We start from the raw sequence: 18,231 nt of genomic DNA on the forward strand, positions 1-18,231 counted from the left end.
GAAAACATTTTATAAGATATGATATGAACACCTCCGGCAAGATTTGTCCCTTTTATAAGATTTTTTTTTTTTTAAATGAAACACATTCTGTTGTATATCTTCTCCTCAACTGTAAATATGATGAAGTTAGAGTGAAAAAGAGGCTGTGGAGTATGAAGTGTGTAAGTGTATGTACGTGTGTGTGTGTGCGTGAGCGTGTGTGTGTGCATGTGTATGTGCTGAGAGCTTGTAACTGCTGACTTTGACAGTGTGAGTGCAGAATTGATGCTGTAGCACATTCTCTGGGCTCAGACTGTCTGTCTGCCAATCTGTGTGCCGTCTGTTCATCTGTTTTAACGAGTGTGTCATGTTGTACTTGTAATCTCTTTATGGCAACTAAATGCCTTCAAAAGGATGCAGAAAAAGGGGGGGGGGGGATCGTATGCTGTAGGACTTTCATTGTACTAGCTTGGTTTGTTACAGATGTCTTGTGAAGCAGGTACTGAACTCATCCATTTAACAAGACATGGTAGAAAAGACATGGTAGAAATGGTGTCTCATGCTTCAGCCTGATTTTGAAATCTTATAAATGCATATCTGCCTTTTTGGGCCGGTTGGCTTTGGCTTCGGAGGACAGTGGGTCATCTTCTAATTGGAAAGTTGGCCGGGAACACCTCTTGTAGTCCACATGACCAAGTTCCCTTGGGCAAGACACTGAACCTCAAACTGCTCCCAAAGACATAGCCATCGGTGAATGTGGCTAAATGATTCGATAGTTCTTGTTGGGCAGCCGGGGACAGTACACAGCAGCCTCTGCCCACAGTTGGTGAGGTGTGCGTGAAAGGGTGAATGCTGACATTTAGTGTAAAAGTGCTTTGAGTGGTCGGAAAACGACAAAATCGCTCTAAAAGTGCAGTCATTTTACCACTTCAAGAGTCTCTCGAAAATCTTCAGGTGGTGGTTCCATGATCATAATGTAACACTGTGCTGAGGTCCAGTGGTAATCCGAGTTTGCCACAGAAATTGTCAAAGGGATTCCGTGGACAGTCTTTACGAGGACAAAAAAAACAAACTGTATGTGTTCTGAATATGTAATCAGTGATGTTCTGCAAAATGTCGCAAACCTTCACTTGTGTTAAACTACAATCCTTTCTCTTTGTGTGTTTCTGCAGACTACAGAGGATCACCTGACATTTCTGATCACTGTTCCCGCTGCTCTCTTCCTCTTCCTGTCCATCTTCATTCTTGTCTGCATCGAGTCGGTCTTCAAGAGGATGCTTGGCCTCTTCTCTCTTCTTATATGGGCCTGTCTGGTCACCATGGGTTACCTGTTCATGTTCTCAGGAGGGATCCTCAGCCCCTGGGACCAGGTAGAAAAACACATGTCTTTGGTTAATGTTAAATCTTATTTGTGTTAGTTGTTGCTACTGAATAAGATAATGTTTTCAAGTTCAAATTACAGCGGACGCTAACTCTGTTAAATCCATATCTTACTCTTTTTGTTGTATTCATGAGTGTTCTTGTGATGCATGCAAAAGTGCTTAGAGTTCCTTAACCTGTTAATCTGTTGGTGTTTCTACCTATATGCATGCATGACTGTGTGTGTGTGTGTGTGTGTGTGTGTGTGTGTGTGTGTGTGTGTGTGTGTGTGAGAGTGCAGAGTACAGAATTAATTCCACATGTGACAAGTGTTAATGAGGCCTAATGAGAGCTGGAGGTGAGCAGATCAGCAGACAGACACATTACTTTTCAGTGCCAGACACCTTCTCTCTGTCTTAGGAATCCTATTTTCTCATGGTAGCACCCTGTCTCCCCCTATTCATCAAATCCTATATTTCTCTTTCCAGCCTCACCAGCTGCTTTCTCCTATCAAGACCCCCTCCACAAACCCCTCCATAGCCATATTTACCAATCCCCTCTTTCCACCACTATACACTCCTTCACTCTGCTATGTCCTCTGGGTTGGAGATATTTTTAACAGTGGCCACCTGTGAGAGCATAATCATGTTGCATTGTTAATCACCCTTTTTTGCTCCCTTTTCTATCTATCTATCTATCTATTTATTTATCTATCCATCCATCCATCTCTCAGTCAGTCTGTCTGTCTGTAACTACTGACTGCCTTCCTGAAAAGCAAGCAAGAAAGAAAAGAAACTCGCAGGGAAGCAGAAATCTGGTGAAAAGCGAACAGCTGGAATTGCATCCCGCCCGCTCTCAGCGGGTTGGATTGATTGTGATTACCGAGAGAACAGCATGTCTGATGGAGAACATAGAGCTAATAACAGTAAAAGAGAAAGAGTCGCTTTGACAGAGAACGGGGGATGCAGAGAAGCCTGTGCATTGTTTCACCAATTACTTTTTAACCCATCCACCTGACCCCTAACACGCTGGCCTGATCACTTACTTTCCGTACAAATGCTAAAAAAATAAAAAAATTATGTTGTCAGTTGTGCCACCGTCTTGCTTCATTATTGTCTGGGCTTCATTCAGTTCCTCTAAAGGCCATGTCTCTTACCAGAAAGTAGTCAGAGTATGGCCACTGCACATGGTCCTGAGGAATCGAAAGCACTGTGTGGCAACGTACGTGGGCTCAATATTAATAGAGATCTTATCCTAAAATGCTAATGAGCTGCTTCAACTTGTAAGTGCTATAGGGTGCAAATAGCCAAACACTTGTGTGTTGTGGGTTTTGGACGAGGACATCTGTACATCGGGCTGCGTTGAGGCAAGTGAGCTTGTTCGTCTGGAACACAGAGAAGAGATTGTAGACTATTAAACAAGAGAGAGAGAGAGAAAAAATGTTATCAGAGAAGCGGCGAGAGATGATGGCTACAGCTGTTATCTGGAGGTGTTTGGAGGTGTACTAGGATTCAGGACAGGCTGCCACGAGATGAAGTGTGTGTGACTGCCTGCGCGGCAGACAGGAGCAGGTGACGCATTTGAAATTGGTCTGCCATTTACTTTGACTCACATGTACAACCAAATAGACCCCAACTGCCTCCCATCTTTTACAGAGGTATGATATCAGGTATAGGAATGTTAGGTCATTATAGGACCTGCTGCTCTGACACCAGCATCTTTCTCTTTGTTGGTGCCCTTAGCAACTGAAAACATCTTTCTCTCTGTTCTCTACGCACAGAATATCTTTTAGATGGAACTTGGTCAATCAGACAATCACATACATCCAATCCTCTGTTTATTGAACTGTATCTCTGTCATGATATCGACGCATCACTAAGCAATCTGTCACTGCAAATAATGCAGATGCAACACTGAATGTAGCATGTGAAGCCCATTCCACCAGCGACTTGCTAAAAGCCAGTTAAAGATTAGAAATGAAAGACAAACATATTGATGAAGCTCTGTCATCGCCATGTTTAGCTTATCTGATTCACTCCCAACTGTCATTTTGGATGGATTCCTGTTTGCAGACTGACTCTCGGAACTTGAAAGGCAGGGGAAATAAACAGACAGGCAGGAAGGTCGGAGTTCATCTTGTGTCCCAGTTAAAACTGTGACCCGTTCACGCTGGTCACCAACCACAACAGGAAGGGGTGGACTGCCAGCAGGGGAAGTGGACAGGGCCAAAGCAAAAGGTTAAGTCAAAAGGATCTTGGACCAACCCAGTAGGAAGCATATCTCTAGCACAACAAACAGGAATATGCACACATACAGATTTGGCTACCGTCAGAACAGATGGGAAGAGAGGACTGGCTACATTTAACAAGCAGAAAATGCCACCTTCAATCCATCATGCATTGAGTAATACTTGTACCATATATCCTTTCTCTATTTTCCATCAGTAAAAAAAAAAGTATTTTATTTGTACTTCAGTTTAATTCGGATGTTCCCAAGCCGTATGATCACAATATATAAGGTTTTGTGCTGGCGTAATAAAAGCAGATTGTTGTTGGAAGAACACAGAACGTGAATCTCTGGTGATATTTAAGACTGATGTCGTCTTTGTTTTGCCTTTGCTGTGGTAGTTCTTGGCATTAATGCTGTCCAGAAGTGGTGGGCATGTTATGCTAAATAAACGTCTACATTCTAATAAGATCGCAATTTTGTAAATGAGGCAAAGGGTTCCCGAGCGTGATGGTGTTGAGATCTATTTTGCCTGGATATTTCTTCTGAATTGCTACTTATAATTTGATGCCTTCTCTTTCGGTAGACATATTACATTAGAACCGTAATAAGGTTTCCAGAAAATATGAAGCAACATCAAAGCCACTACACAGATTAGATTAAGCAGATGAACCCATTTCGACACCCTCCTGTTTCCTGTTTGCAGGTGTCCTTTTTCCTCTTTATTGTGTTTGTCGTCTACACCATGCTGCCCTTCTCCATGAGAGGAGCCATTATTGCCAGTGCCATCACCTGCTCCTCGCATACTGTCACCCTAAGTGTCTGTCTGGCCTTTACCGTCACAGAACTGGAACCTCTGGTCTGGCAGGTAAGACTTATTTTACCCCCTGTTGAATCTGAAGGGCTCAAAAGAAAACTGTTGAAATCTTCAATTTACACAACTTTCTGCTTTAATGGAAGATGACTCTGCTCTCAACGTCCCTTTTTTTTTTTTTTGTTTTGCCTAAGACGCCTACATTATTGCTTCCCTGCACTATGAGCAGCAGCAACACGGGTTAGTTTATTCATTTGGTCGGGCTGTTCCTTGCACGACTAAAAATGATGAGGTTCAATATTCTAATAGGGTCTCCGCTGTATAACAGGAGACCTATCCTGCACTACGATGACGCAGCACACTCAATGAAGCCCCCAGAGTCAAATGAGTTGTTTTAATATACTCAGGATCAGCTCTTATAACAGTGGCTCTCAAGACACTTAATCTCGACAGAGTAGCACACTACAATCTCCGCCCAAAGCGCAAAGCTGAGGTTGCTCCGGAAAAACACCACGACACAAACAACAGAGTCCAAAAGGATAACACACACACACACAACATCTGTTTTACATAATAAAGATACAGTTATCAGGCTCACTGGAACTAATGTGGGTGTGTGCGGCGGACAAAGACCTTCAGTACACTGTGAGTGTCTTAAACCATCCTCTAAAGCAAACACAATGATAACACTCAAATCCAAATAGTTTCTCTCTTTCTCGTGTCTTATGCACACATATACACAGCGGAACAGCATACCAGCAATAAAACATGGTCAAAGAAGGTCATTGCCCGAGGATACAGAAAATAAGGACAGCCTATTGATATGCATTGCAACAATTTAAAGAGCCTGAAGTTGACACAGCGGTGGAAAGGCACGATCGAAGTGTGTGCTCTTGCCTGCTTTTACGAGGTAATAATGTTGGCGTAAGAGGAAGGAGGCAGATGGCAGGAATATTACATGTTGAGGGCATATCTGGAACATGCGTCAACCCTCCTGACTTTATTTGAATGCTCTCTGTTTGTGTTTGTATGCCTGTGGCGTCAGATCCTGGCCAATGTGATTATCTTCACCTGTGGCAACCTGGCTGGGGCGTACCACAAACACCTGATGGACCTGGCTCTCAAACAGACCTACCAAGACACCTGCAACTGCATCAAATCGCCCATTAAGCTCGAGTTTGAGAAGCACCAGCAGGTACACACACACACACACACACACACACACACACACACACACACACACACACGCATACAAAAGATCTAAATTAAATGTGTGATTTATTGTAGAAGTTTCCTCAAACCTGTTCCCCTTTTTTTATATAATAGTTTTGCAATACATGATTACCTAATTTAACAAATCATCTGATAGCTTTTAACAGTTACACATGAAAATGACAAAGAAACTCTCTGTATTCTCATTAACAACTTCTTCAGTTTTTTACTGCACCACAGGAATGTGAGACAAGCCGTTTAAATGGATAGCCTGTTCCCTCATTGACCCCCGCTCTTTCAAAATGAACAGGCACAAACAGTCCTCAATTACATCCTCTGAAAGCTTTTACAGCGATCCTCAATTACATGCTACTTTGATTGAGCCCCTGACTTTTTATGCAGCGCTCCAATGGAGTTAGCATTTGTTACTCAGTTGGAGAGTCTATAAAACGATGAGATGCATTGCTTTGAAATTATGAGCAAAATTTTGCTTCGTCCCCACACAGAACCATAATAGTTATGTTTGTTCTAAGGGTCCAAATAACTATGTTTTTCAGCGACTGTATGCGCTGGCTTTGGTTGTCAATAATTGGATTGCGGTCCTTTAACTGGCCCTCCCAGTCCACTTTCAGCTTGGTAACGTCTCCTTCATTTGTACTAAGTCTGTTCAGTTCATGCTTTTATCTGATTCCAGCAAATAAACTGCAATAATAACGTTTACTACTGTCACTACAGAGAAGCAAAACATTCAACTCACCTAGTGGGAGACAGCAGGAAAGAAAAACACTTTATAATGTTTCTGTTTAACACTGGCAGCTTTTAAAGTGGGATTTCAAGGACTTTATAAACTGCTCAGGGCTTCTTTTCATAAAACACATAATGAAACACATCGTACATTATATGTTATTTATGCTTTCTAATACAAATCTGCCTCTGTAAAGTTGCTAATAATCAATGCTGCCATGTAATCCATTGACAGTTTCCTCCAAAATGTGATAAATAAAATGCACAATTTTACAACTTTTTTCATTTCAGTACTAGGGTAAATTTTCACAGAAATTTGCTCAACATTTGCATCTTTGCCCTGCCGTTTTCTCTGACCTGGGAAATGATATGACATTTAAACTATTTGTTCCACACCACCTCACAGAACTAGCTATGATTACTCACAGAAGTTTGAATTGGAAAAGATATTTGTAATAATGGATGAAATACAACATCATAATGCATCACATTTAGAATATTTGTTTCTTTTTTTTATGTGAAAACAGGTTGTAAAAATGTATAGGCAATGTGTGTGTGTGTGTGTGTGTGTGTGTGTGTGTGTGTGTGTGTGTGTGTGTGTGTGTGTGTGTGTGTGTGTGTGTGTGTGTGTGTCTGTGTGTGTGTGTGTTTGTAAGAGGATGCATGCAAACACCAGCACATGACTTATCGAATGACAAATCGCATTCAGAAGCTGAGTACGGATCCCTACTGTGCATTAATCAAACACATAATTATTAAAGCCAAATCTCCTCCGGCTATAACACCCCCTCTACTGCCTCACAGTAGAGTGCCCATATTGCTTCAGTGATGAATAAGTAAATAAGTACGGTTGGTGTGGGTTTCTATTTTTAGCAATCCCCTCACCTCTCTCCAAAACCCTCTCTCGACTTAATTTGCTGCTGTGTTTTAGGAAATGAGCTCGTGGTGTGTGAACAATGTAATGACCCTCTCTGCTGTGAGATGCATTTATGAGTCACATCCCTCAGGCAGCTGCTATTCACTTTCTCTGACATGCACACGCATACACACACACACACACACACACACACACACACACACACACACACACACTTTTACTTGCATACACAGTCACTCTTAAACAGCCGTTCCACCGATGTGTATGGTGAAAAATCGAAGCCAAAAACCCACAACATGGTTACACAGCAACAGCTACGTATGTGTGCACATCTCTCAGAACCTTTTTATATGTAAAGAAAAAATTGCAGAAATGTGAGATGTATTAGCAAATTTGAATGTAGTATTACAAAATAAGAATGAATTACACCTTTCTAAAGTCTTTTCAATCCTTTTGATTTTTTTTCGTTTTGCACTGTTTTATGGTGCGCATGTCATGTACCTTTAGCTATTGGATGTTTTTTCATTGTGGAACAGAAAATAGTAGAAGTAAGTTATAAGTTCTTAGACACAAGTTTTTAAGGTAACATAAAAAAAGCGAACCCGAAATGTCCTGTTCTATTCTGATACGTTCTGCTCTATATGATTGTGTCCTCTTTGTTATATAAGAGAACTACTGTTTCTTTGAAGAAGTTTGAAGAAACCTTGTCTTTTTCTTTATCACATCCTGTTTGCTTGACTCTGCCTCGTCTGGATTCCATCCCTGCCCACGCCCTGTCTCCAGGAGCGTTTACTGTTGTCATTACTGCCCGCTCACATAGCCAGAGTGATGAAAGCCGAGATCATCCAGCGGCTGCAAGGACCCAACTTTGGACGAACTGAGAGCACAAACAACTTCCACAACCTCTATGTGCAACGGCACACCAATGTCAGGTTGGGTTCCTTTTATTCTCATGTATGTGTGCCTTCACAAAGTAAAGGTTATTCTGCTCTCATCTCAGCTCTTGATTTCTCAAATACCATCTCATCCCCCCCCCTCCTCATCTCAGCTGCTCCCCTTGTCTTCTTTTGTCCTCCACTTTCCAGCTACTCTCACATTTGGATTGCTCCTATATGTTGTCACTCCGAGGCCCCTCTATCAGCTTCATTCTACTCTCCTCAAAAAATTCCAACTCCAATTCCAATTCCATCCTGTCTTGTAACTCCTTTTTATTGTCAAGTCCAAATTCAATTCAGAGTTAATCCACCTCCATTGTATTGTGAGGTCACTTTGCCAAATGAAGAGGAGCCTATGTTCCCTTTTCTTGATGACACCCTCTTCTATATGGTGAGGTTCAAAGAAACATTCATGGCCAAACATAAAGCCTCTCCTTATGTTGTCCGCTACAGGCTGTGTAAGAGGCTGTGTGTGTGCTCATAGGAGTGTGTGAGTGTGTATGCAGTATGTGTGTATGCTCTCTTGTTGGTCTTCCTATTAACTGATTCTCACATGATCTAGCTCAAAGTGAGGAGGGTAATCTCTCCAGAACAAAGACCGTACACCCGAGAACAGCTTGTATTGTGATTCTGCTGAATCCTCCTACACTAGACAGTTAGTCGAGAGCCGATCAAAAGCAGCTGCCTCCATTATCATGTCTGCTGCTGCGTTTGGTGGGTTAAATGCTGTGTTTTTATTATTATTGAAATATCATCCTCATTCTTTGGGAAAAAGTCAAACACGTTTTATTTTAATTTTGTAACATTTCTGAGGCGATAGAGACACAATGCATGACGTGATACTTTAGTCACACTGCCTTTTTAAATATCTGGCAAGTAGGTTGCTTAATCTCGTTTGACATTAAACTTAAATGCTAGTGTTGTACCTAGTGTACATTTAAATTATTCATAGGTAATAAAGTTCAAAAACAAAACTTGTGCAGTCAAAAAAAAGGTGTTTGTCAAGATAAATAAGCTACAGTCCTATTTCTTTTTCTACATAAGTCATCTTTTCTTCCTGTGTTCCCACAAACTCAACTGATTAGTTGATGATAACACCGCATGAAACAATCACATCAAGTGAAAAACAAGCCAGTCCTTGTTTCATTTGATGGTTCAGTTTTTAAAGTTATGGACGGTTATCATGTTTTTTTTACAAATCTTTTTTTTTTTTTTCCAGCATTCTGTACGCTGACATTGTGGGCTTCACCAGGCTGGCCAGTGACTGCTCCCCAGGCGAACTTGTCCATATGCTGAATGAACTCTTTGGCAAGTTTGACCAGATTGCAAAGGTAATGCCCATCATCATTTAAGCATCACAATTTAAATACAAGGACATGACAGCAATCAGCAGAAATGGCTGAAAAATAATCATATTGTAGTCTTGGGTCTTGGGTGCTAGATGCAACCGTCTGTGTTAATGATTCTTCCTGTAGATAAAGGGAATAAGACATAAAGAATATACCATTTTTTTATTCTATGATGCAATTCAGAAGCACATCACCACAAGATGGAGATTTTCTTTTAGAACAATCAAACATCAAGAGAGACAAATCCACCTTCGTTTAGGTTCGATTAAAAAGGGGTCCTTTTATGTGTTTTAAACTTAAAGAAAGTCACAAACCAGGACAAAACAACCACAGCTGATTAAAGAAGATGTTTCCTGAAGGTGTTAAATACAGAGAGAATAGAGCAGTTCTTCATAGGAGAAACATACATTGGATACATGGGACATCTAGACTGTCCCCTCCCCTCCCCCAACCCCAAAAATAAATAATTAAACAATTAAAACATTTTTAAAAAACGGGGTTCATTCTAAGAGATTACTGTATTGAATACAACATGTTGTCAATTGCAGATAGGTTGTTAAAGACACATAACAATGTTATGGGTTCAGTAGAGGAGATCTTAGCTGACGTTTCTGAGAGTTTAAAACAGTTGACCCATTTGGAAAATTGCGCACAAATTGTGTTTTTTACAAAAGAGCCTATGTGAGATACGGGAACCGTCTTGTGCTGTCTATCACGTTACAGCGTGGCCTTGAAATGAATGTCTTCTCTTGTCCTGCAGCCAGTGACGGCCTTGGTTTTGTACTTTCTCATAGCTCTGTGCGCGCTAACAGCTGCAGGTGCAGCAGTGTGGGCTGGTCAGAGTGTATCTCGCAGTCTCATGGGTCCTCTGCTATTCGGGTTGAAACGGTTGAGCCAGGCTCCTCTCTGCTTTGTGTCCAGCAAGTCTGTCCTCCCGCCCGAGGAAGCTGCGGTTATATAAACCTGAAGCAACGATGAGCTGTAACACATCCCACATGTGGAAGAAGAGCTAATGGGTTATGTGTGTGGGTGTATGATTTTGGGCTTGATGGCTGTGACTGTGCATGTGTGAGGTTTGTGTGGAGGTGAGAAAGAGCATGCAAAAGTTTTTTGTTTTTTTGAAAGAACCCGAACCAAAAAATGTGAAACCTGTCTCAATTCACCTTTATTTTCTCTCTCTAAGGAAAACGAGTGTATGAGAATCAAGATCCTCGGAGATTGTTATTACTGTGTCTCTGGCCTGCCTGAGTCGCTGCCTCACCACGCCAGGAACTGCGTGAAGATGGGCTTGGATATGTGTGAGGCCATCAAGTAAAATACCAGCTCTCTTTCTCATTCTCTTTCTCTGTCTCGCTCTCACTCTCACTCTCTCACAAACACACTCAAACAAAAACACAAACAAACACACGCTTGTCAAACAGATTGAACAGAAGGAATGCCGGGCTTGATTACAGCTCTGTTTGAGCTCTGGAGTAAACACAATGTGAATTCAATATGATAAGCCTCCCAACTGAACAAACAAAATAAAATCCCAAACAAATATTCCCTCCCAGCCACGCTGCTCTTTGTCTCTGTCATTTCTCATGCAAGACCATAAACATTATTTATTACTAATATGTTTCCTTTATGACATTAGCATTTATTCACAAGCTCATCATAGAAACAACTCTCCACCATCTGCCACTGATATGATTCACCATTATCTCTATTCAAGTGCTGTTTTGGATGATTCCTAACCCGATAGAAAAAGGAAACACTGAATTATTTTGACTTAGATCAAAAAATGCTGTTTGTGTAAGAGCTGAAATCAGAAATATATAATGTGTTAACAGTAAATGGAGATGAACTTCAAGTGGTTTATCCTGATGCAATAAATATGATGGGATTTTTAGGCTTTGGCTGTTTGGGCAGCTCGTGGTTAGCTGTTCTCCCTGCCTCCTGTCTTTATGCTGTGCTTGGCTAACAACGTCCAACTCCATCTATGCATCTAACAAGGCACTCGATACTTATTGTGTCATGACACCCTCAGTAAATAAAAACAGCTAAGAGCGCGGCCACACTGGCAATGTTGTCCCGTACGCCATTCCCCCGCTGGACTGCACGGCCTGCGGTCACACTGCTCCATGGCAAACCAGGCCTGAACACGGTTACCTCTTGTGCATAACGTCGTAATACTGCACATGCATGGCTTTATGTTATTGTGAAGCGTGCTCAGTTTACAAACAGGTGGAAGAATTTTTTTTTAAAAAAGGGACGCGCAGTGGAGTCGGCGTCTGCACATCGGAGAACAACACAGAGAACATGACAGCTACTTTACTGACTTTGAGGCTTATTTTTGAGTAATTTTAATCAGAGACAGCCATTAATATATTAAAACATTTAAAGAGATGCGTGGTCTTTCTCTCCGAAGCGTGCCAGGGCCAAGGAAGTGTACCGTCTTTGAGCACGGTACCGAGTGATCACATTGGTCAAACGAACTGGACTTTAGGGGTGACGCGTGCTAAGGCACGGTACAGATTGCCGGTGTGACCGTGCCCTAAGAAGCTGAAGTAGTGAACTAATACTCGTCTAAGAGGATATTTTTAATGCTTTGTGCTCTCCCCAGGAAGGTCCGAGATGCCACAGGAGTTGATATCAACATGCGAGTTGGAGTTCATTCTGGGAATGTCCTGTGTGGGGTGATTGGCCTCAGGAAGTGGCAGTATGATGTGTGGTCACATGACGTAACTCTAGCCAATCATATGGAGGCAGGGGGTGTGCCAGGGTAAGACATCACCAATACTTTTTTATTATTATTTGTGTGTGTTTGGCAAACTAGGAGAATGAGCTCAAAGTTGCAAGATTAAGTTGGTAGTCTGTAGAAGAAGCTTTGCTTTGGGATTTGATTTACACTTACTTCTAACAGTTATTAATCTTGACTAGCAAGTCAGTGAATTCCCATCAGCCCCACTACAGTTTCATTTGCTCTACAGCTTGACGAGCAGGTCCCAGTGGCCAAATGCATGGACTCTAAATTTTAAGTGCAGAGTTGTCTTAACAAGTCTGTTTGAAGGCTTTTTTTTTTTTTATCTTAAAGAATAACACATTTCATTGTGTTTTAAATGCTCTTTTCGTCTTTGTGGTGAGAAAATGTCAGGTTTATTAGTATTCAGCATGGAATGTCATATATCAGCTCCCATAAACAAAACAATATATCGCAGCCTTATTAGTGTTCTTAATGTATGTTTGTGTAATTCAGTAAAGGAGAGCTGAAATAACTCAGTTGGTATAGTAGGCGCCCCCATGTACAGAGGCTATAGTCCTCGTTGCACTCAACTCCTGATCCTGACGCTGCTTGGAGCATGTCGTCCTCGACCGTCTCGCTCCATATTCCCTGTCTCTTCACCTGTCCTAACAAATCAAAGACAAAAAAAAAAAAAAAACACAAATATAACCAAAAAAGGAAAATAAAAACTGTTAACCTTCTGCCTGACACTGAATATGATGATGCCACTGAGGGTGTGATTTTGGAGGTGAGGTATTCCAGTATCTCCATGAACAAGTTCAATCAGAAATCATCTGAAATTAATGTTTCTTATTTAACCCATTCTAAACATTTTAGACAATCACAGCTTCAATACCCTATTTGACCTATCAGCCTCCATGTTTGTTATGTGTCCATTAGGTCTGTCTGCATGTTGGAGAACACAGGAAAATTGTTTCCGGTAGTTATGTGTATTTTGCTCTAAAAATAGTGTCGGCATGTTGTCTAACTGCGCTGCTAATGGTCTGTCTCCCCTTGCCTGCTGAAATGGTATCTGAAAAAAATAAACATATTCCCATCCCATCCTCTATCCGCTCTTTTTGCAAGGGTTACTAACAAAGCTGAATACTGAAGTGGAAGGTTTTGTGTGGTTATAGATGAGGAAAGTAAATCATTTGTCTGATACTGTTGACGCCACAATATTGTCAGCTCCTAACCTCTCTTGTTTCTATCCTCTTATCCCTTCCTGTCTCATCTCAAGGCGGGTCCACATCTCTTCTGTGACGTTAGAGCATTTGAAGGGTTCATATAAAGTGGAGCCGGGAAACGGGCAGAGTCGAGACTCCTATTTGAAAGAACATGGAGTGGTCACCTACCTTGTCATCAACCCCAAGGTCAGTTACCATTTACTTAAATGGTTCTCTATGTGCACATGTGGGCAGAATGTTTCATTGAAAGGATTACTCTCACACATGGAAGAGAAGAGGAAGTAGGCTTTTGTCTCTAAATCTGTACATTCTCTGCACATTTGAAAGCTGAGTTAAGAAGGATGAACATAAACAGATTGAAAATATGATATTATTCTGAATCCTAACCTGAAGTAGTACATCCTACATTAGCTCATTATAATGCTTTAATTTAGTTACAGCTGCAGAGTTATCGTTTTTATTACTTCATTGGTTGTGCTACAGTGACTGATCATGCTGCAGATTCCTTGTTATCCTACGCCTCCCCCAATCCTAGAAGAAATATTTCAATATATATATATAAACCATTTGAAAATCAAAATGATTTACTGAAAAACAAAATGTCACAAAGCTGTAAGAACGTTTATTGTACTCAGTTTATTTAGAACTTGTGTTTTGAACATATACTGTATTAGAAACCATTACTAAGGATGATATGTGAATTTAAACTCTCAGTACTTGTCGGTTTGAGCAGCAGAAACTGCTTATGGCAGGTGTGTTGGGTCATGGTGACATAATGAGCCTAAATGCAGCGATATATTATCTGATTTTCTATTTTCAGCATCGCTGCTTTCGAAAGTTTTTTCGATTTTGCAGGTCAGTTTAGTACAAAAGATCCCACGCTACCTTTTCATCCTGCCAAGAGCACAGTAGGCAGCTGAACAACTTTGACAATATCAAGTTTCAGGAAAAAGGGCAATAAACCAATGACATTACGATGTCAAATAACCAACATTTCTACAGGTGTAAAGTAGTGTAATCCGCATTGGATTCTGTTGGATGTTGTGTTCACTCTCACTGCTTGAGGCACTGCGTTTGTTGCCTGCAACATCTTGAAGATTTTCCTTTTAAACCAGGTCAGGTTGGTGAAGACTTTTAAAGAGCTGCCTCTTCAGGGAACTTCATCACCACAACACCCATGTGTCCGATGTTGAAAAGCTAGAACTGAGCTAGTATAACAAACTTTATAGCCATTACGTTTCTGTCAGTCTCATTATCTTTAAATGTTGCTTAAAATTGGATTGAATAACCAAAAATGTTCACCATAATTATCAATCTACAATCAGAGTGTGGAAAAAGTCGCTGTGACTTGTCAGCAATCATTTCTCCCAGTCTGCTCCTGTTGACATTTTCACTTTTGAATTGCTCTCCAAATAGCTTAGCAGAGAATATTGAACTTGAAGTCATCATTTTACTTTTATTACTAAAGGTTCATCTTGAAATTTACAGTATGTGTGTATGAATACATATAGCAACATGTAGGTAGAGACTTTATGCATTTACTTACTATGTTTAAATTGTGATACTATGTCTTCTTAAAACTGAACATAACTATCTAATTGGAAATCTTTGCAAAATATGACAAGCTGATCCTCTGTGTCCTTGGGGTGTTTGTTTAGAAGATGGCTTTTCCATGTCCTATAAGACATTGACAGAAAAAAAGGGCTGGGTATGTTGTGCGGGTTTTTGAAGTGGCCATGAATGGATTAAGGCCAAATATGGAGCGTGGGTTGCAGGAGGTGTCATCTCCACTGTCACTGACATTGATTGTCACTGTCAGAGCGGTTCAGTTCACCCGCAGGAAATGAACACCGACATTACGGACAGTGGTCTATTTCAGATCTTATAGGCCCATGTGCCTCGTTTGGTGAGTCACAGCACCTGTCTTCATCAGCAATTGAAATAATTCACCAGGGGAATGAAAAAACATAAAGCATCTGACAAACACAGCTACCTTTTTCCTTTTGTACTTTTTTTTTAATCAACATTAGAAAAAGAATAAAAATTGCATGCTTGATACAGGTCGATCTTTCTTTCAGCAGTGAAGTGGTGCTGTATTTGTCAAAGAGAAGCACTGTGCTGCACGGTGGTGCAGTGGTTAGAGCTGCGAGGAGGTTCCTGGTTTGAATCCTCGTCAGACAGGAGCCTCTCTGTATGGAGTTTACATGTTCTCCCCTAGCATGCGTAGCTGTCCAGAGACGTGCTCGTTAGGTTAATTGGTGACTATAACTTGTCCGTAGGTGTGAATGTGAGTGTGGTTGTCTGTCTCTATATGTCAACCCTTTGATTGACTGGCAAACAGTCCAGGGTGTAACCCCGCCCTCTCGCCCAATGGCAGCTGGGATCGGCTCCAGAACGGGAAAAAGCGGTATAGAAAATGGATGGACGTGAGGATGACTGTTTTGAAAACCTTCTTAAAGAAATGGTTCATAGCAATGATATTAACATTATCTGGTTTTTGGTAGTATTTTGGTGTTCCTCAGACCGAGAGGCACAGCCCTGTGTTTGGCCTGCGCTCGCGTCCCTCTCTGGATGGCGGAAAGATGAGGGCGTCTGTCAGAATGACTCGATACCTGGAGTCCTGGGGCGCAGCCAAGCCCTTTGCCAACCTCCACCATAGAGACAGCATGACTACAGACAACGGCAAGATCAACACAACTGTGAGTACAATGCAGAGCTCGCTGTCTATGCCACACACGTGCGTTCATCAGGCCCTGATACATAACTGGTCTGACTCCTGTTCCAGGATGTTCCAATGGGGCAGTACCACTTCCAGAGACGAGAAAGGTGAGCCAGATGAAACACTGCATTTATAATCCTGAAGTATGTAATCACTTCAAATCTGTCATTCCCTCCCTTTGAATCCAGGTCCAAATCTCAACGGAGGAGGTTTGAGGAGGAGCTTAATGAGCGAATGATTCGCACCATTGATGGCATCAACTCGCAGAAGTATGCAAACTATCTTATCTTATACATATCTCATGTCTGCATCACTCTTTATAATTAATGTCACCTCAGAAACTAAGTAAAAGACGAAATGAAAATCAAGTCAGCATCCACAGTCAGAGGAATCCTCCTCATTGCTCGTTATCTGATAATGGGGCTGAATCAACAACTGTAAGAGACCTCTCGATCAATTCAAATGTAATGCAAAACAGATGTTATTTACTTTTTTTTGACGAGGCAATCATATTGAATTATAACAAAGTTAGCATTTTTTGGCTCATTTGAGAACCAACAGGAACATACCACACAACGCACTCCAGAACCTGGTCCCTCTATATGGTCTGGTCTGAATCTGTTTCACATGTGTACTCAGGCAGTGGCTGAAGTCTGAAGACATCCAGAGGATCTCATTGTTCTTTCACAACAAAGCTCTGGAGAAAGAGGTAGGCGAATGCATTCAAAAGTCTGGCCAGCGTTGCTGACTGGGAAACAAATCAATAGAGTTGTATAGTTCAGCAAACCAGAAGTCATTAAGGAGGAAGTACAACCTTATAGGACTCTATATATTCCATAGTGAACCTTTGTCCTAAAATCTATCTCATGAACTATAGATTTAAACTTAGCATTTTTTTTCTGTTGTTATGTTAACCATTCTCATGATGTTGAATCCATTTCCCATTTCTTTATCTTTGTCTCCCTTCCACAGTACAGATCTACAACGTTACCAGCCTTCAAGTACTATGTCACCTGCGCCTGCCTCATATTCTGCTGTATATTCATAGTGCAGGTCCTCGTCTTGCCTAAGTAAGTCTGCAGCCCATCACACGATTTGCACAGCACATTCCCCTGTAGCCTCAGCACACTCCAGCTGTGGCAGCGAGTTGATGTGAAAAAGCCATTAGACGCCAGCTGTCTCGTCAGCAGGACCACACTGAAATTGAAGAGGATGTGGGGGGGGGGGGGGTGTGCAAGAGGCAGAATGCTAAAAAGCGTTTCCAAAATGAAAGAGCACCGTGTTTGGGATTATAGATCAGGTGAATCGAAGTACATCATCTCTTTATTGGCAAGGAGAGACATTCTCGTTCATGCTAATTTACTGCCTTTGGTCGCCAGTGTGGTAATTTAGCTTCTGAGGCGTCATTGATTGTCTAATTTACCTCTGTCTTTCTCTTCTTTTGTCTTCGCTCAGTCCGTCGCTCTGCACATTAAGACATGAAAATCATCAGTTAGATGGCAGGGTTCCCAAAAAAGAAACACCGTGTTCCTTCTTGGAAAAAGAGAAACATGAACGTGTTTATGACGCCTCTCCACTATGCAGCTATTGCAATTGTCAATTATGCTTACTCAATGTAAATGGACTGCAGGTCTGAGGTAGAATACATTAGAACCTTCATTACATTTATTGGCCTGGATGGCACCGCAGAAGCCAAGGAGTGCCAAGTGGGATTAGAGTAATGTAAGTGTGTGTGTGTGTGTGTGTGTGTGTGTGTGTGTGTGTGTGTGTGTGTGTGTGTGTGTGTGTGTGTGTGTGTGTGTGTGTGTGTGGGGGGGGGGTTATGTTGCAGAACTGCTGTGTTGGGGATCTCCTTTGGCCTGGCGTTCTTGCTGTTGGCTCTGATCCTGCTCCTTTGCTTTGCGGGTCACATTCTGGTAGGTCTGCGTTAATTCTTTAGTAAATACATAAACACACACTTGTGAAAATGAACACACTTAATTAACTACACTTATATACACTTGACACTTTGTGTCAGTAGATCAGCTTTGGAGCTTCCCTGTAAACAATATTGATCATTTTAACCA

The 18,231-nt window shown here is 41.5% G+C and overlaps 1 protein-coding gene across 2 annotated transcripts in view; it reads left to right on the plus strand.

The window, feature by feature from the left end:
* Positions 1–18,231, plus strand: part of adcy2b (adenylate cyclase 2b (brain)) — a 38,215-nt gene that overhangs the window by 6,592 nt on the left and 13,392 nt on the right. For both annotated transcript variants that reach the window (XM_020643168.3, XM_020643167.3), the window contains exons 2-15: positions 1,152–1,349; positions 4,271–4,432; positions 5,424–5,573; positions 7,995–8,143; positions 9,366–9,477; positions 10,679–10,806; positions 12,101–12,259; positions 13,500–13,632; positions 15,951–16,145; positions 16,232–16,272; positions 16,354–16,434; positions 16,805–16,874; positions 17,138–17,235; positions 17,997–18,081. In XM_020643168.3, the coding sequence (XP_020498824.1) occupies positions 1,152–1,349; positions 4,271–4,432; positions 5,424–5,573; positions 7,995–8,143; positions 9,366–9,477; positions 10,679–10,806; positions 12,101–12,259; positions 13,500–13,632; positions 15,951–16,145; positions 16,232–16,272; positions 16,354–16,434; positions 16,805–16,874; positions 17,138–17,235; positions 17,997–18,081 (1,761 nt within the window). The remainder of the gene's footprint in view (positions 1–1,151; positions 1,350–4,270; positions 4,433–5,423; positions 5,574–7,994; positions 8,144–9,365; positions 9,478–10,678; positions 10,807–12,100; positions 12,260–13,499; positions 13,633–15,950; positions 16,146–16,231; positions 16,273–16,353; positions 16,435–16,804; positions 16,875–17,137; positions 17,236–17,996; positions 18,082–18,231) is intronic.

This window comes from Labrus bergylta, chromosome 19 (genome assembly GCF_963930695.1).
Source record: "Labrus bergylta chromosome 19, fLabBer1.1, whole genome shotgun sequence".
Classification (NCBI taxonomy): domain Eukaryota; kingdom Metazoa; phylum Chordata; class Actinopteri; order Labriformes; family Labridae; genus Labrus; species Labrus bergylta.